The following is a 19,895-nucleotide window of genomic DNA, read 5'->3' on the forward strand; positions in this document are numbered from 1 at the left end:
TACTTTTTTTTTTTTTTTTTTTTTTTTTAAACATTGCTCAGAAATGACAGCTGGCTGGTGATAAGCAACTGCCTGAATGTCATCAGCCCTTGCACACAAACCAGTGCATCCCACCAACAGCAGGTGGGCCTGCGGAGCTGAGGTCTGTAAGACCACTACGGCAACATGACTGATTTAGGGTGTCTGTAATGCAAGACTTTCTGTAAAGCTGCCCTTGTGAGGCTCCACTTGGAGTACTGCATCCAGGTCTGGAGCCCCCAGCACAAGAAGGATGTTGAACTGGGTCCAGAAGAGTGCCACAAAGATGATCAAGGGGCTGGAGCACCTCTCCTACGTATAAAGGCGGAGAAAGCTGGGGCTATTCAGTCTACAGAAGATAAGTCTCCAGAATGACCTCATTGCAACCTTCCAGTAGTTGAAGGAGACTTATGGAGAGCAACTCTTTGCTCAATCAGATAATGACAGGACGAGGGGGAATGGTTTTAAACTAAAAGAGGGGAGATTTAGATTAGAGGTTAGGAGGAAATTCTTCACTCAGAGAGCAGTGAGGCACTGGAACAGGTTGCCCAGAGAGTTTGTGGATGCCCCATCACTGGAGGTGTTCAAGGCCAGGCTGGATGGGGCCCTGGACAACCTGATCTAGTGGGTGGCGTCCCTGCCTATGGCAGGGGGGTTAGAAGTAGTTAATCTTTGAGGACCCTTCCAACCCAAGCCATTCTATGATTCTATGATTATAAACTATTCCATGAACTATTTGCCACAGTAGATCCACAGAAAATTCTGTGCCACAAGATGCTTTTGACAAAAAGCATACAAGTTAACAAGAAGGCATGTAAAAGAGATTCATGTGGACCTCTGAGCACACACAGAGATTGCATTTTATTCAAAAGCTGGATGAGGAACACGCTTTATCTCAATCTCTTGAGCCCACCAGCACACTGCCCCCACAGCCCGGCCGCCGCCGGACCAGCCGCGGTCCCTTCTGGATGATACCTGCGGCTCTTCCTAGCCGCAGACACACTCCCGACGTGCCGATGGCGTGCCCAGCCATTTCAGGGAACCTCCACAAGCCGGCAGCCCCCTCCCTCCACTGCGGCAGGGCGGTAGGCGCATGCACCGCCTCATCTCCCTCCTCCGTGGCGTCTGAAGCGCCCATGGGGCGGAGCGAAGCCATGGCGGCGGCAGCGGGAGGCGACGGGGGCGGGCGGCGGGCGGTGGTGGTAGAGCTACTGCTCGTTGTGCTGCAGCTGGCGGGCTCGTGTGGGGCGGGCACCACCGCTGCCCTGCCTGTAGTCATCAACACCTGGGCGTTTAGGAAGGCCACAGAGACAGGTGCCCCGGCGGGGGGCAGCGCTGCGCTGTGCGGGGTAGTGGCGGCTGCTGGGTGCTGTCCCTGCTGTTCCCTCCACGCTGAGGGGCTGGTGGGGCTCTAGGGGGGCTTCGGGTGCTTTAAATCAAAAAAACGCGGGGTGAGCTGTGAGCATGCGGCCATTAAATGGCTGAAGGGCCCGGCTCCTTCCCTTTCCCGTCAAGGGTCAGAGCGATCCGGAAGGGGAGCTGTAAAATGTCGTCCTCTCGGGCGGGGCTCGGCCCCGGGCCTGGTGTCGCGGCGCCCGGGGGAAGAGGCCGAGCAGCGGGGCTTTGAGTGCTTCCGCCGCTGAGCCCTGAGACCCTGCCAGCGAGCGGTGTGCTGGTCAAGGTTGGGAAAAAGCGTAATAAAAAAATAAAAAAACCAGGGAGAGCAAGCTGTGGAAAAGCTAGATTAAAAACGTCGCTGATATGGTGATTTCTGCTCCTGTGGTGGTTAGCAATAGTGATTTGTTGTTAATGGTGTCCTTCTGAGATTCGTTCCTTCCCCCTCCCACCCCCCCCTAAGATTTAGGTGGTTCTGAATATTATATTTTTCAGAGCTTGTTGTTGTTTTATGATGTGTTATTAACGGTCAAAGTGGGTTTACCTATGGCAATGCTGCCAGCGTAAATTAGTTGTGGATAGTGATTTAAAAAGGTTTATAGGTTATTTTAGCATAGTTGGGTTGTAAATACTTCATTAGGGAAGTCTTGGTAGTGAAGCGGGTTACCTGTAGAGGCTTGTATAGGTCGCAGCTGAAATACTGTCTTGAAAACTGCAAGGCCTTTGTGCTGCAGGTTTTGAAAGAACATGTTAAGACTGCTTACAGTAATAATTGTAATAGGAATTGCATGCAGTGTTGGTGAAGATGGGACTTCCTGAGACGGCTGAGACAGGGTAATAGTTCACCTCTGCCAAAAGGAGTGGAGCTGCGTCCCTCTGCTGGGTCTGGCAGATGTCAGAACACCAGTGTCAGCACAAGGAGGAGGAGGCAGGATTGCAGCTGTCAATGGCAGCAAGCTCAGGCATCTAGGAAAATCTTGCCTCAGGTCCAGCCTTGTGAAATATTTCACGTGTGTAAAGCCTTCAGGCCCGCTTTGGTTAAGTCATGTACATTTGGCACATCCGTAATGTCTTACAAAACTACACAATGAGCTAGATGGTAAGGAACAGAAGACTAAGAACTGAGCAGAATATTTCTTACATAATTTTTTCAGTTTCTTTTTGTTCTTATGAAGTTACTGATGTAGGTTTAGATCTTTAAGATCTCTCAGTTTTAGATCTTTCTATTCTGCAGCTGGACACTTAGTACTCTTATGGGAATCTTTTGAGGGTTGCTTGTTACAACTTTTTTATTTTTTATTTTCAGAGAAAAGTTTTACTTAGCCTGCTTTACCTTCTTATGCCCACAAAAGGCTTTTAATAGACAGTGTTAAAGTACCTTTTGGTACTGGGAGGAGGAGGTTATTTAATATATAAATGTTGTTTTCTTTGTTAGTAAATAATAGTTTCCCAGTCAGAAAAATAAAAATAAAATAAAAAAAAAAACGCAGAAACATTGATTAAGTATGCAAGGAAAAGAGTATTTAGAAAAGTAATTCTTTACATTCTTTTGAATATGCTCATGTTTTGACTTTATTTCACCTATAAATAACGTGTGTTTTTTTTTTTTAATCCACTTATAGTGCATCATCAATGTTCATAAAGTGGTAATGGAGTCCGTTTTCACTGGTGACTTTTAATTATTTGTGTTGATTACAGCGTGGCGAGTATTACAGTTGGGTGGTTCTGAGCTGGATGCAGTTGAGAAAGGTTGTGGTCAGTGTGAGATTGACCAATGTGATGGGAGTGTGGGATATGGAGGAAGCCCAGATGAAAGTGGAGAAACAACACTGGACGCAATGATTATGGATGGGTAAGAAGACTGTGTGGAGAAAAGAACGATCCCTGTAATTTTTAGCATACTTTATTGTCAAATTTGTTACAGAGATCTTGTTGGCTTAAGGCTGACTATGGACAAGTTATTTGTTAATACTCGTGGAACTAGGAACCGTGCTTACTTAAGTGGTGGAAGAGTAACTAAATATGTTTATTATTGACTTTTCACATGTAGTGCAGTAATTCAGCTCTAGATATAGCAGCTGCAGAGCACAGTGTTTGTAGTATTGTAAGCTTTCCCTTTAGATGTGTTCCGTGAAATATTTCATTTCTGTAGCAATTGTCTTCTGTACTTCATTTGCTATTTAAAGCTGTCTGCTTGAAAATAATTGCAAGTAGTTCATGTTAAGAGCTTATGTAGCAAGGTAATTGCTCAAAAATATTATTCTGGATGGAGCTACTGTTACTTGAGCAACATGCCCAAGCTGTGCAAGGAAACAATATATGTATAACATTTTTCCCTACTAGTGTGATGGCACCTGCCTATGGCATAAACAATTAAAGCAGTACATTAAAGCAGCAGACTTGCAAACTTAGATGAGAACAGATTTTGTCTAATAAATGTTGTACAAATATTCTTGTATTTTCTAATAAGTTCTAAATATTTCTTGTTTCCAGGAACACTATGGAAGTTGGGGCAGTTGCAGATCTCAGACGAGTCAAAAATGCAATCGGTGTAGCGCGAAAGGTCATTGAGCACACTAAGCATACGTTATTAGTGGGAGAGTCAGGTAATTTTATTCTTTTTACTATTTCCAAGTCTTAGACTCTTTTGCTTTAACTAAATCTGTCATTCATTAACGGTGGTAATATGGGTGGAGGGATTCCCTGACAATCAAGTGAATCTAGTCAAATAAATCAGAAGTGTTTACTATATTATTATATGTGTATGAATTAGGTTTTATTCCATTATTTCCACATGAAAAGATAAAATATAGTCTTGCGGTCTTTCCACCAATTTAACTGCAAATATAAACTTGTAATTCCAAGGCTTTGCTAATAACGCTGATAACAGATATTAAAAATTATTTGATGCAAGATACTATAGTAAGCTGAAGCTGTTAAATGCAAATATTTCATTTAAAAGCATGGAGTAACTTTGTCTAAAGAAAGACAGAATTAAGATGCTACAATTATGTGCCTAATATATACTAAAACAGTAATACAATTACTGTATTTCACAGTTTTTAAAATATTAATGAAGACTTTGATGTAGAAGATCACATTGGAGCTGTTCTCATAGGTGCCATAAAAAAGCAATAGCAAACTTGAGGAATGATTGAGCTTTTACAATGTAATCTGTTGCTGTTAGAATAATACTAATTTCAAAAGAGATGTACATTTCAGGAAGGTATACAAGTTAGGTTAGTTGACTCACCATTAATAATTTTTGAAATGTATACTGACATAGAACCAAGTCTGGTGAGTTGCATTCAGTGCAGAATAATTACGGGGCGGGAGGGATATTTTGGTTTTCATCTGCTGAGAAATTTGCAGGTCTGTCCCCAGTAGATGAGAAAGTTTCATAATCACGTTGTGTCTGACCTTTTCCCTTTTTGTCCTAGCAATACTTAGACCAATATCCAAGTAAAAAAAGTTCAGAGAGTAAAAACGAACAGATCTGCTTCCTGGAATATAAACAAGGCTTCCAAAGTTGTGGTTGCGCATGTTTGCCAGTCATCCTTTCACAATTTTATCTCAAAAAAAATCTGCTTTTTCAGAAATGGGAACATAAGTATGCTTCATTGAAGATGTCAGTTTACCTTCACTCTGAGTGCAGAGACTTTAATTGTGTCTGTTTTTAGGAAAAACACAGAAAAGCTGTCCAGAAATAATTGAAGGCTTTTCTTAATGTTTGGACTGGAGAAGCCTGTTCAGATCTGTGTTGAAGTGATGTTATTTGTCTATCAAGGATTGGTAATATAAATTGTTGAAGTATCTGAATCTAGCAACAGTATCTGTTACTAAGTGACATCAAAGGTATATACAAATAAAAGATGAGAGAACAGTTGATCTTTTGTTTTCATATCCCTTCCCTAATTGTAACAGCCTTTTTTTTTTTTTTCTTAAAAAAGAATTGCAACATTGTTCCATTACCTGTGTTGGTATTTGTTTTGCTCCCTTGTTACTTACTGTATTAATTTTCAAAACAAGAGAGCAGTCAGTTTTAAAGCTGCAAGGAAGAAGTGTAATACATTTTAAGCTGCTCAGTGGATTTCTACACATATCAGTTTTAGTAGCAAATATTGTGCCACTGTCTATTGCTCATATTTCATAAAAGACTAGCTTTTTAAGTAAATACAGTATTTGTTTTCATTTGATTATTTCTTTCACACACACAGCTCAGGCTACTCGTGTTTCACATTATTTGGGTTGATTTTTTTTTCAAAGTTGAATTGTTCTCTCTTTAAGTGCTGAAACTTATACCCGTTAACTAGCTGTAGTGAATTGAGGAAATTTGATCTTCACCAGTGAAGGGAGAATTTGTTATTGCAGTAATACCTCACTAGAATGGCTGGTATCGTTCTACAAAGAAATACTTCTCATTCCCAAAGAGGATGTAGAATTTCTTGAATTGTAGATAACATTACATGGATGCATTATCATGAAATATATAAAAACACGAATAAAATAATGGTTTTGTTTTTGCTGTTGTTTTTAAAGCCTCCCTGTTTGCTGTACGCATGGGGTTTCCATATGAAGATTTAACTACCCCAAAATCTCTTTCGATGTATTCAAAGTGGCTTAATCAAAGCTGTCAGCCAAACTACTGGAAGGTACAGTGCAATGGTTGTGGTGAAGGGGGGAGGTTTAGAAAGCCATTGATGCAATGCTGTGTCTTTTTCAGCTTATATTGAAGTTTTGCTTTGCAAGTGAGGAAGTGTTGCAATTGTTCTGCCTAATGTGCAGAACAAACCTGGTAGACTCGGGAAGAGTATGTGACTAGCTCTTGCTTCTTAAATCTTACTGTTTTTGAACATTCTGCAATAGTGTTTTGGTACAGGATTTTTTTTAGGTCTAAATTTGGGCAGAATTTCTCAGATTAAACAAAGCAGTGAGTGTATTTTTTGATGCAACTATAAATTTCTGAAATGGATTTTTACAGTAGTAATTAATGTTGTTAAATAGTTAGAGTGGCTTTAAGTAGAACTGTGAACACGTTGGATTAGTTCAGTTATCCGTGTAAACTTGCCTGTTGTGGTGGGTTTGGTTTTGGTATAGGTGTTGCGGGTTTGCATGTTTGTACATTGTCTCCATTGCTTCTTGCGTCTAAAATGCTGTATTGCTGAGCCATGTTAATTCAATATGTATTCTCCTTTTCAACTGGGGAAAGTATGTTGACGTATTATCTTGACTTGACATTATTAAAAAAGACTCAATTCATCCTTTTTTAAGCTTGAAAGTTTTCTCCATTTTGCTGAAGAATGAACACTTTTGATCAGTCTGTTAAGCAAAAGAGAATCTTTAATTTGATGAACATAACTGTGTATTAGGAAAACCTTCTTACCATGTAATGCCAGAAGTCAATCTATGTTCTTTAAACAAAATATTTGTAGGATATTGGTATTATAATTTAAGTATTGGGCATGTGATACTTATGTAGTAGTTCATAGGTATTGAGTGTAACATTTACAGGTTTATCTGTAATGAAGCAAAAGATATTATTCATCCATATAATTACAGAATGTGGTACCAGATTCTTCAAAATCATGTGGACCATATAAACGACTTGAAAAGGTTACTTGCGAAAAATGGACGATCTCACAAAGAAGCGTTCATAATCATGATACTATTGGTAACAACATTTGGTAATTCTAAACCTATCTCTTTCTCATTCCTCTATCAAGTCATTTTGAGTTGAAAACAAAGTATTTGATATCAAAAACTTATTTCATAATATTTTGTTCCTGTTTATAGTAATTTCAAGATTGTCTAACTTATGTGTTAGGATCAAGTGCCTAAAAGTAGGAGTTTTTTCCCACTGCACTTGCTGCATGGTCACTTGCTTCATCTTTTGACCTCAGCTACTTGTTTGTTGCCTTATTACTACTCCCTCAGCTACCTTGGCACAATCGGCTGGGCAGATATAGATGCTTAGAAAACTGATCGAGGTTAAAAATAACTATTTTTATTCTGATTATAGTTAACTTAGGTCAAGTTTCCTATATAGCTGTCAGACCAATTTAAAAGGCTTTGCCAGAGGTGGAAGAAGTGAGTAAATAGTCGTGTTGCCAAAAGCAGTGTTTGTCAAATTGTCCTTAAACTTACAAAATAAGGCTTACTTTCATTTTTGTTCTATTCTGGCTTTTGGCTAAATCAATGCATTTCTACAGGAACTGCTATCTTTAAAACAGGTTATCAGTAGTAGTCCCAAAGACTTCTAAGAGCTTACTGACTGAGGACTTTTAATTGCTAAGCTGATCAGCTGATTAACAAGCAGACCTGACAAAGACAGCAACTGTTAAGGGAGTAGAATGGAAACTGGAACAGTTAATGTTCATATCTTTCAAAGCTTTATACTTTGCAGTCTTGAAACTTAGACTTTTTGTTTTAAGCTGGATTTTCCTCAGCAATTCAGAACTCTCTGCCTGACAGTATTTGCAACACAAAGAGTTAACAAGTCACTTCATGGGGGAATCTTTGTTGTTTACTTCCAGTCCACCCTACTCACAACAAATCAATGTTCTCTGAAAGTCAGGCAACCTACCAAATTCTGAAGCTAGTAGGTAGCTTTATTTACTGGTATAGTCTTTAACATGTTCTCAAAAGCTCTAAAATTGTGGAGCGTCAGGTTGAGAGGGGAGTCTGATAGATCATGTCCTGAACTGTATTTATCATTAAGTAGTCCTAAGCTGTTCTGTAGTAAATGTTGGCGCTTATATTTGTACTTCAAGCTCTCTCACCCCATTGTTTGCTTTCTATATGAAATGTCTCCTTGACATTTTGAGAAGAGTCTTCATTCAGGATGCATTTATGAAGTTGTTAGGAACTGATGCCCTTACAGTCTTCTTTTAGATGGTAATGGTGGCCATAGACTCAGTGCCTCTATACTTTCCAATTTCACTGATCAGAGAACTTTTCTATGAGAAAGAGATAGTGGCCTTGTGAAAACAGAGAACCAGAATTCAACTGTTAGAATTCTGCTTCTTGGCTCTCGCTTTGTACTGAAGCTGATGCCAACAACAATTTTTGCCCTCTCTTAAAGAGGTGAAGTCTCACCTCATGGAAAAGCAGTGGATCTGAAATAATGTTCTAAGTGTCAATGTAAGCTACTGTAATATGAGGCAATGACTTCCACATCAGTACAAAATTAGCAAGGAATAGGCTAGTCCACACATTTGACTACCTGTTGTGTAATTCTGGTTTCTTTGGTAGGCTGTATTTCACTTCTGCCAAACAAACAAACTGCCAAACTCTTCATTTTCTGACTTGATTTCTACTCCCCCTCCACACCCCCTGCCCCAAAATCAAATACTATATATAGAATTCCCAAACTTTGTTCTGATGGTACTGGTGCACAATATGGTGACACTACGTCCTGGTTCTCTACCAAGTAACATAGGTGTATGTTAAGAGGCAGTGGCTGCTTGGACAGCACTAATGTGCAGGTCTGAATGGTGTGTCAGTCACTGATGTAGATTCCTTTTGGTCTCCTGTAGTACATCCCAAAAGATTCCAAATCTGTTTTTACAAAGAACTTCTTTAAGAGTGTGATTTTTCTGTTTTTCAGCATATCAGCAATTTAAATAGTCTGGATATCATGGTTCTGTTTAATGAAAACCATAGTGCCAATTTAACAATTTTGTCAGAAGTGTTTATGAGCATGTTTCATCCCTGTTGAAAATTTTAGGTATGGTTGTAATTGGTGGGAATGGAACCGTTGCTTCTGGGACATCTACTAATGGTGGAGTCCACAAAATTCCAGGGTTAGTATCTGGTTTTACAAAAAAAAAGGCTTTTTTTCTGTTTTCATTTCCTATGTTAAGCTTACGTAAACGTTAAACAGTGTATCTTAGAGGGTGAGGATCACAAAATGGCCTTGGTTATTTCTGGGCTGCCATAAATCTGATACTAAGAAACTGTTGTAGTTTCTGTTTGTAGTTGTAGGATGATTTGGGTTTATTTGCGGGAATGGTTGCTTTTCAGCTGGCTTAATTCAATGTACAGACAGACAAAAAAAATGGCACATTTGTGAGGTAAATTATAAGGCAAGGCACCAGAGACAAGTGAGCATTTTAGAAAAGTGCACAGTCTCCAAAGAAGTGTACATAGAATCAGAGCCCCAGGCCTATATTTTGTCTTTTTTTGTTTGTTTTTCTCTGCAGTTAGGAATTTTGTCTGTCAACTAATTCAGACAATTTCTGCATTTAGCAAGAGTTACTGAACACAATAATGTCCCCATCTGCTTACTGTTGCCCACTGGCTAAACCTTACTGCCCTAGCTATAGTCAGTATAATAACAAAGAGAAGCACAATGAAGGTGGGATTAAGCCTTACATCAGTCAGGTTATCACAGACCAGTTCTGATTACCGTAGAGTGACCTTTTTACCTGTTCTGTTCTTTTGTGGGTTTAGCACTAACCCAGCTGGAGGTGGTAAGGCTGCCAAAGTTAGAAGTGTGCCCAAGTTGTAAGAACTTGCTGATATTGGGTCAAGAGCTATTATATTAATGCAATCTCACTGGCATTAGTAAATAAAGTTTTCTATAGTTTTCAGTTTTCTTCTATAGAATTACTTTTTTCTTCATTGTTCACTACAGCCGTGTAGGAGACTCTCCAATAGCAGGAGCAGGATCATATGCTGATAGTACAGCTGGAGGAGCTGCAGCCACTGGGGATGGTGACATCACGATGCGCTTCTTACCCAGGTTTGTCCTTAGTGCAGACTTTGCTAACTTTCTCTAGCAAAATTGAACTCGGCAAATGAAGTAATTGATTGAAAGACGATCTGACTTCCTGGTGGTTGAAGTGGGAGAGGAAGGAATAGAAGGGAAACAAACAGTAGCAAAATCAAGTCATCATTACAGCCTGTCTTAAAAGAAGTGACTGCTTAAATACCTTAATGAGAGATCCCATTAATACTGCCAAGCTGAGAGCAAACAGACAGCAATAATGAGTATATTACCAATGTGCATGCTCTTTAACAGAAGAGTCACTGTAACAATCTTAATGTAATTGGTATCTAATTTGAAACTGAAAGAGATGTTTTAGTGCTGTCATTGCGGTTGTATAAACTGTAAAATGTGTCTGTTTTCATCACTGGGTCTTGACTGTCATTCTTGTGGGTCAGTCTCAAAACAAATGCTTTATGGAAGTCTATGCTGTACATAATGAGCACTGATGCTTGAAGGAATCTAAAGTAGTGGTCTTCACATTACTCAAGTACTTCTTTTAAAACTCTGGTAGTTATGAATGCCTGCTAGCAGATGTGTATATATAAAAGTTACAATCCTTAATGAGTGTGAAGCTATTCCAGACCAGTCCTGAAATAAAAGGCAACTGACAACTTCGTGAATTATTCCGAGGAATTGGGTACTGGCACTAGTAGCAAGTTGGGTTCCACTATGAAGTTAATTGGTAAAAACTTATATTGCTGTTTAGCAGCCTGAAGGATTTGGTTGTAATGCATTTTGTTTGCACCGGCTGGTTCTACAAAACAATTTAGACTAGATGGTTGATCACAGGTTACTTGTAGATCAGACATTTTTAATTCCATACTATTTAGATATTCTCAAATGGAAAAAAAAAAAAAAGGGAGCATTCTCAAAAAAATAAATTGACCTGCCAGAAGTCTGGGAACTGCCAATTAAAGGGCAAAATTGCTAATGTTTTCTGACCACCTTTTTTGGAATAGTAACATCTTAGCTCAGTTTTTGATTACTGGAGAAGATGACCCTATGAAATACAGCTTTATATTCAGATAGAAAGGTTCAAGTTATCTACATATAACTGATCAGTATGAAAAATCAAGGGTAATAGGGTGTCAGAAAATGCAAGGAAAATTCTGAGTCACTTTGATAACATCATAGTTAATGCTATCTGTAGATGAGTGTTAGTGTAACAAGTTGAGGTCTTTATGTATCTTTCATCAAAACAAAACATGGTTTGCTTTTAACTAAATTATGCATTGTCTTTTAATCTTCTGTTTCTGAAAGTAAATGACAACAAAAGGTTGCTTGTTTGTTTGTTTTTCCTTCCGAGGATATTTTGGAAATGCAAGTGATCTATCTCAAACATTGCATATGTTGTTTTTCTAATGATACTGTAAAGTCATTTCGGTTGTTTTGCATTTAGAGTAAGATTTTTTTTAAAAAAACATCCTGCAAAATTTTTTAAAGTGGCTTAAAGTCATGATCAAAACATATGTTCATATTTATGAAACAAATTTTGTTAACTTTGATTTTTTCTGAAACTTGTATTTTTTTCTGAAATATATATATTTTTAATGCTTCCTAGAATCAATAGTAGGAGTGTAATTTTGGAGGTCAATTTTCTTAAAATTTAATAAGTTTAAAAACTACCTTGATATATGTCTTCATGAAAACCATTAACAAATTCTAATGTCAAACTTAGTCATTCAGTGACAAAGCCAGTGACTCTTCAGCTGCTTCTTTGCAGTTGTTTAACTGATGTGTGGTTTAGCCTCTTCTGCAAATGATCAGTTACTCAATTGCCTTAGAATTGTTGATGACATAGATGACATCTTGCAGTCCCTTTTAGTGCTGCTTCTAATTACATTTTAGGTAGAATTGAATAATAATTTCCAATATGAAGTTTGGCTAAAGGTTGTGTATTGTGTTTCCATTGCTCAAAGAAATCTTGATCTCAATGCAATATGTAACCGAAGTATGGCTAACTGGGTGTGGGAATGTGTCTGTTTTCATTTGTTTGCTTTTAGCTATCAAGCTGTAGAGTATATGAGGATGGGAATGGACCCAACAGTAGCCTGTCAGAAAGTTATTTCCAGAATCCAGAAGTATGCTCCAGAGTTCTTTGGTGCTGTTATATGTGCCAATACAACCGGAAGTTATGGTATGTATTTGCTCAACAGGCCAATTTTGTTGACCCTAGCTAGCTAGGTCACAGAAATAAAACATGAAGGTGGACTTCAAAGCACCAGTCTTTAATTATTTATTCAGTACAACAGTATGGCAATTCATAATATCAAGTGGTGGTTATCAGGGCAACTGTTGTAGTGTGGAATGAAGATATTTTAATTTTTCGTCTGCATTTGAACGTCTTAAACTTCCACAAAATTTATGTAAACCTTTGTAAATACTTTTGTTTTTTACTACCTTTACGTGTTCTCCTGGATTGTGTATGATTAACGTGGAAGGTTTTTTTAAATATAAATGCTTATGCTTCCCCTAGATATAGCATAAGGCAGGGAGAATGTGTCTGGTAAGTATAGCTTCAAAGCAGTTCGTGATCAGTCATTGTGCCAGGCATCTCATTTGCGAACTCTCAGATCAGTAGCAAATACAATTTGCTAATCAACAGCTTATTTAGTTAGACTGCTTATTGCCCTTCTTTGATCTTTTATTTTGTATAGTTCTGTGTTTTAAGAGATTAGAGTTGGAGGAACTCATTAAGTTAATCAGGATTGAAATAGAGAGATTTTCGTAATTTATGGTACTGTTTTCAGTTATACAGTAGTCAGTAGCACTGTGTTTTTACTTTAAAAATAAATACTTTCAAGATGTCTTGGGTTAAACAGATTCTATAAGAATAATTACAACATGGTAGCAGTAGTAACTACATCTTTAGGTGATAAAGCACACTAACAAAGGCACTAATCCTAAATGTAGCGAGTTACACTTTTTTTTCTTTCTTTCCTAGGTGCTGCATGTAATAAAATTCCAGGATTCACTCAGTTTCACTTCATGGTTTATAGCCCTTTGCTAAGTCAGGCAGCTGAGCAAGTAGTAGATTGCATTTAATTTCTTTTGCCTTATTGACATCTAAACTTAGAGGGGGAGAGTGCTAAGGTTCTGCAGGTGTTACTTTTAAAATTTTTTTTCACTGTTCCATAATAATATGAACAAGTACAAAGATGTTGATGTTGAAGATATTACTTCACTGTTTTTGTGTTCTGCTTTATTATAGCTCTGTGTAGTGCTGCTAAGCTTAATCTGTAGCTTTCGATCCTAATTTGTAAATTGATTCTAAATTATTGTAAACAGGTACTTTAATCTAGGGCAAGATTTTTGAAAATGGATTCTGCAGTGTATCAGGAAACTGGATATGGTTGCAAAATTAGTTAGTGCTGATACTTTCAGTTAACATAAGGGATTCGTCTCTGTTTAAAAACTGATGTCTAAGTGAAATGGATGAAAAGTGACCTCTGTAGTGAGGCATATCAATAAGACAGGAATTTAGTGCACATTACCTCACATCCCAACTCAATTCTTAAACTTTTGCAAACTCAACAAACTGGAGAGCTGAATACCACTAAAAGTTATCAAGTAATACTTCGGAGTAATGCCAAGTTTCACCTGCTCTTTTGGGGTAGTAGAACTTTGTCTAACAGCTCTTCTAGTCTGTTTTCTAAAGAGCTAAATAATCAAAGGGTATGGATAATAGCTATTGAACTGGACCTTCACTTTGCCAATTAAAAGCAAGTTTTTGGCAGAAATCTGGAATAAAGGGCAGGAGGGAGGAAGGACTCTGTCTCTACAAGTCTGGGTGCAAGGTGCTGCAGTTGGGTCAGGGCAATCCCAGACATAAGTACAGACTGGGAGAAGATCTCACTGAGAGCAGCCCTGCAGAGAAGGACTTGGGGGTTCTGGTGGATGAAAAGCTCAACATGAGCCAGCAGTGCGTGCTTGCAGCACAGAAGACCAACTGCATCCTGGGCTGCATCAACAGAGGAGTTGCCAGCAGGGCGAGGAAGGTGATTGTCCCCCTCTGCTCTGTCCTTGTGAGGCCCCACCTGGAGTGCTGCATCCAGGTCTGGGGCCCCCAGTACAAGAAGGATGTGGGGCTGTTAGAGTAGATCCAGAGGAGCGCCATAAAGTTTATCAGAGGGCTGGAGCACTCCTCCTACGAAGAAGGGCTGAGAGCTGTGGCTGTTCATCCTGCAGAAGAGAAGGTTCAGGGGTGACGTAATTCCAGATTTTCAATATTTAAATGGGACATAAAAAATGATGGAGAGCAACTTTTTTCTAAGTCAGACAATGACAGGACAAACGGGAATGATTTAAAACTAAGAGGGAAGATTTAGATTAGAGGTTAGGAGGAAATTCTTCACTCAGAGCGCAATGAAGCACTGGAATAGGTTGCCCAGAGAAGTTGTGGGTGGCCCATCCCTGGAGGTGTTCAAGGCCGCGTTGGATGAGGCGCTGGGCAACCTGATCTAGTGGGTGGCGTCCCTGCCTATGGCAGGGGGTTGAAACTGGGTGATCTCTAAGGTCCCTTCCAACCCAAAGCTATTTTGTGATTCTACAAGGGAGACTTATTTTGAGAATGTTTGTCTTTTTAAGATTTACTCCTGGTTTTCTTTTCTCTTGAAAAGAAAACTACATGCAAATGCTAGCAAGTAAGGAAAGGGTATTGAAGAGTAGCAGAAAACATTTCAAACTCTTAATTAAGAGATTGACAAGCAAGAGAGAACTTGTGTCACAACAGCTGAGAATGCCTTTGGATGGAGTCACATCCCCACGTACATCTCTGTTATTTTAGTACAGGCTTTCAAGGAGTATTATGTTTATTGTAATGGGAAGTTAGATTTCCTGTAGTGTAAAATAAATTACAAATCTTAATCACAGTGATTTGCTTGTCATGGATGTGCCATGTGCTTGCCCTTTCCTATAGTATATTATCACTGAAAAGGTGCAGTTGCTTACTTAAAGCGTGACAGTTATCCATAGCTAACAAAGCTGCGTTTGTCACTTTCCTTCTATGTCTGGAGATAACAGGCTTCATTTATTGTAGTACTTCAGCATCTTGAGGATTGTTTTATAGATGTTTAATGGTCTGTCTGAACTTTTCTTAACGTGGTGGCTTGCTGATCAGTTGTCTGAATCTTTACTAAACTTGAGATTGGTAGGAAAAATTAAAGAGGAGGAAAAAAGGCAAAATGTTTACACCTTGTCATAAACACTTTTATTCAAGTAGACAAAGAATAATTAAAATCTTTGGGTAATAAAAGCACACTTTACTGTATCTTATATAAGTAAGATTGTTTGGATGCTTGTGTACCATGTCTTAGAATGATCATTGCCTTATGTTCCAAGTTGGTCTGTGTAAGAGCTAGAGAAAAAACCACACAACGTTCAAATGACAATAGTCATCTTCAACGGCCTGCTGTTGAACTTCATCAACAAGGTCATTTATTTGGAGGATTCACTTTTGTTACTGGATCTTTGGCTCCTCTCTCTCCTAGCATAGTGTTCGCTGTAGGTAGGCCACACCAAGCTTTTCTCAAAGGAGCTCTTACAGTGTATATCTGAAGTGGCTTATGGTGTTTTCTACCTGTCATACCTACAACCCTTCTGCTATGGCTGCTGTATCTTCAGATGGATTGAATGGAACAGCATCTGTACTTGTAAATTCAGGCAGTCAGATACAAACAGATCAATAAAATCTCAGTGATTGCTACTTGGAAGATAGTGTTGTAGATTGTGAACACAGGAGGTTAAGTCCTGGCAGCTGAGTGATAATGTCTCGGACTACTGCAGCTGAATGCAGAAGGATTCATTCGCAAGAGTGCTTTGGAACATCCTTCTAGTGTGCTTATGCCACTGTATGCTAGCTAGCATATACAGCTAAAGGCTATGACTGCACATACTAAAAGATGAGTGCTCTATAAAAATGTATTTGAAGTCACTAAATTAGAATTCTAACTTACTGTAGAGTCAGCTCATCTACAGCTGAGAATAAAATTATGCGTCTCCATGAGATGTACATATTAACACACGTGTTTCAATAATGTAGGTTGGTTTTGTCTTGCTGAATTAATTCTAAATGAAGCAGTTTGTGTGAATTATTTAAATATGTTGTTAATTTGACAGTATACTTAAATTATCAATGTACTGTTCTGATGTTAATGGACAATCTCTTCCAACTTGGATATTCTATGATTATTTTTTAGAAGTTTTTAATAGTAGTGCTGTTCTCTTACACTTACTAGACGCGTGATTTTTCCTTTTCTAAGAAAGGTTTTATATATGCAAACACTTGACAAAAGTAGGCAAAAACTCTGACAGTTTCTGCTGTGGTTGCAAAAAATAAAATCTTAAATAAAAACCCATGAAATCAGAAAGTTTTTTTACACTTCTGACTTACTACAAAATACAGGAAAAAAAATACACAGAATATGAGATTTACAGGTTGGTAGAGTTGAATGCATCCTCTCTGTAAAGGTTTTTGTTTTTGTTTTTTGAATCCTGCTATAAGTACCTTTGCATCTAACTAATTTCTGTTTCTAAAATTTCTTATGGAATATTTAATGTAGACAAATAAAGAATCTCTTAGCTGTACGGTCTGGCTCATAAATTTGTGACATGTTTTTCCATGGCACTGAATTTTTCATTAATAAAAAACTCTGTATGAACTCTGACAATGTTTTGTATGCCTTTATTGAAGAAAACTTGTCATTTCACTGTAGATTGCCATTGAAATGCTTCCTTTCATCTGGAACTGCCTCAATAGGGCGATACACAGATTTTCAAAGACATCAAGGTTGGACTTTGAAATAAAAATTACAAATAATATTATATAAATCGGAGTGAATCTTTTATCTCTTCAAGGGGAAGAAACTACAGTGGTGCTGATTGCTTTTTAACTGAGAAATTTTCCTATTAGCAGTTGTTTGGCTTTTGCTACTGAATGACTGCTGTGACTGTTTAGCAACCTTGTTTATCCTCCTTTTGAAACAATAGGTGCAGGATTTCGGTGCAAATAACTGTAGTCTGTGACAGGGGGGAACATCAGTGAAAAAGTTAAGTTTACTCTAGCTGTAGTATAGAAGCGATGCGTTACACAGTAAGCATTGAACTACAAATGTTCTCACTAGTGGGCCTGTTCATTTCCTCCACATAAGTTCTGTTAAGTTTACAGGGAAACAACATTACTGAAATGACCACGGAGATGTGGCAGAATCTCAAGATTTTATATATGACTTGTTGTGTTGTTATTCTTTGAGCTGCTGAGTCAAGCAGCAAACACTTATAGATGTTTGTGCATTTAACAATATTTGCTGTGATTTTGTGTTCTTTTGTTTTCCCTAGACAGTTGGAATCAGCAAAGGTAAATATACCTGCTGGTACAATACAATCTTTTGTTGTTATTAACTGATATATTTGCAGTGACAGGTAGTGGTATGTGAAATAAAAACAATAGCAACTTCAAAGTGTGCCAGTAGTTGAGGGTTTTTCTCTTGCTAGTGTTCTTATTCATTTATGTTTTCCTAATAGGATAGGGAAAAAATCTTTGAAAGATAAGTTTTTGATTATGCTTCTTCACAAAGTTTTGCAAAAACAGTTGTGTTGTAAATATTAGGGCTTTTGATTGTTTAGAAGTGATGTTCTCTTTTGTAACACTGCTGTATACTTTCCAGGCAGACTCCAAAGTACGCTTCAGCTGGAATTTTATTTGTTGCTAAATTGTTGAGGGAGGAGCTCTTAAAATTGAGAAGCAGTATCACAATAGATTGCACTATCACAATGCTACAGATTTCAGGTTATACTTTAGCTAGGTCATGAATACTTATTGTTCACAAATAGATGCTTTATGGTATATGTCGTTATTTACTGAGTACAATGTGACAGGCTATTTGAAAATAAAAGTGGTTGTGTTGCAAGCTTAAAACTGCTCCTGGATGCTCATCATTATGAGGAAAAATTCCAAGGCAAGTTGTAGTAGATCATTAGTGATGGTGGAGGTTTGGTTGGCGGACTGATACATAGAAAAGTGTAAAGCACCTGAAACTTTCCATAAATTAATATTTTGTTCTACATCGCTCTTTCTGAGCATTGAGGAGCAACACGGAATAGTTTTCTACTTTTGTTGTGTAATCAATCTTTATGTAAGATTTTTTTCTGAAGTTTTTACAGTAATAGATTAAAGCGTTGTGGATTAAAAGGGTGAATGTAAAAAGTATTATAAACAGTCTAATTCATATACAGTCAAGTGTGTTTTGTTAATTTGGTTGTTACTGAAGGCTTAATTTGTATGGTATGAAGTAGAAAATATATTGGAGTAGCTGTAGTGTTAATAAACTCTGCTTAAATTCAATCTTCTGCCATTATGAACCTGTCAACATGAGAAGTCCTATGATCTTGCTTCTTGGCAAAAATTTTGAGAACTTCAGTTGCTGTTTAGTGAAAGTGACAGCTCCACAAAATGGGACTTCAGGCTGGTGATATCACAGCTGCATGGATTTCAGGATGTTAACAAACAGCCTTCTGTGGGGTTATCCTCCTACCTGTCCTCTGTATTTCTTTTCTGAAGATTACTGTTCCTGTACCAGAACTGGCAGACTAGAGTGCATGCACACCTCAATGTCTTCATGCCAGATCCAGCAGTCTAACTTCTCTGACCTCTCTCTGCACTTTGCTGACAATAGCAGATGCCTACATCCTGTTCCGTTGGTTCTGCTGTAAGGTTCGTAACTTCAGATCAAAGTGCAGTAGCAAACAGCTCCAGGGCAATCTGACTGTAGCTGTTTGCTGGAGGAGTATGTATCGAAGCCCTCAGGTATGTACAGAATACCATCCTCATTTCTTCCTGTGCTTCTAGGCACGTAGCCACAGTGGTGGTAATAAAATCCATCAAAAGACACTGAACAGAGAATGATTAGCTAATAAAGTGCTGAAGACAAGGTTATGTTTTTAGCTTTGTCCATCTCTGGACTGTGGTTTCAGTTGGGTACAGATTTTGCTGCACCTGGAGGGATGGTACTACCTGCATCCTCCAAAGTGCATTCTCTTGTCCTGTTATGCAGTTGGTTTTGGTGATTATGCAGGTCCAGAAAAGGGATCAGCCTTCTGGTCTGGCTGAAAACTAACCCTTTTTTTTTTCCTTTTTTCTTTCTCTCAGAGTGTGGGTAAGCAAACTGTTTTGTTTTACCAGACCGCCACCCAGCTGCTAATATCAACACAAGGTAGACTGCAGGAGTACGCAGCAGGGGACTGAGGAATGCAGGAAGTTACCCAGCTGGTGACAGCACATACTTAAATTGGCAAAAGCACACTTCAAAACTTTCCTGCAGACTGAAGTAAGGTGCCTATCTCACAGTAGATTTCATACATCAGCTAGATGTCCATCCTAACCATTTCTACCCAGTAAAATTCAGCAGGAGAAGTGAGAAATCAGGGGACTTGTGTCCAGGATTTCCACTACTTCTGGGAGAATATCATCAACAGGCTATTGTTATGTTTCTCATATTCTCTTGTCTTGTAAATAGTTAATTCTTTAACATAAGTTTCCTATCTTCAGGATGGGAAATCGCAGTCTCCAATACTTATTTTCTGAGGGCCTTCTCTTGGTTAAAATAGGAATTTGAATTTCCCATGAGGAGGCTGTACAACTACAGATGTCATACTTCAGAGCAGCTGAGTTACTACAGTGCTTTTCTGAAAATGAGAGCACCATGAATTCTTGACT

At 38.4% G+C, this 19,895-nt stretch overlaps 1 protein-coding gene across 1 annotated transcript; it reads left to right on the forward strand.

Annotated features, from left to right (window-relative positions):
• Nucleotides 1–494: 494 nt before the first annotated feature.
• Nucleotides 495–16,848, forward strand: AGA (aspartylglucosaminidase). The gene is made up of 9 exons (XM_083833981.1): nt 495–1,332; nt 3,112–3,265; nt 3,907–4,019; nt 5,953–6,065; nt 6,973–7,084; nt 9,140–9,215; nt 10,049–10,156; nt 12,187–12,320; nt 13,128–16,848. The coding sequence occupies exons 1-9, from the start codon at nt 846–848 to the stop codon at nt 13,226–13,228; spliced, it is 1,398 nt and encodes a 465-aa protein (XP_083690107.1). The 5' UTR covers nt 495–845; the 3' UTR covers nt 13,229–16,848.
• The last annotated feature ends 3,047 nt before the right edge of the window (nt 16,849–19,895 follow it).

This window comes from Anser anser (genome assembly GCF_964211835.1).
Source record: "Anser anser genome assembly, chromosome: 4".
In the NCBI taxonomy this organism is placed as follows: domain Eukaryota; kingdom Metazoa; phylum Chordata; class Aves; order Anseriformes; family Anatidae; genus Anser; species Anser anser.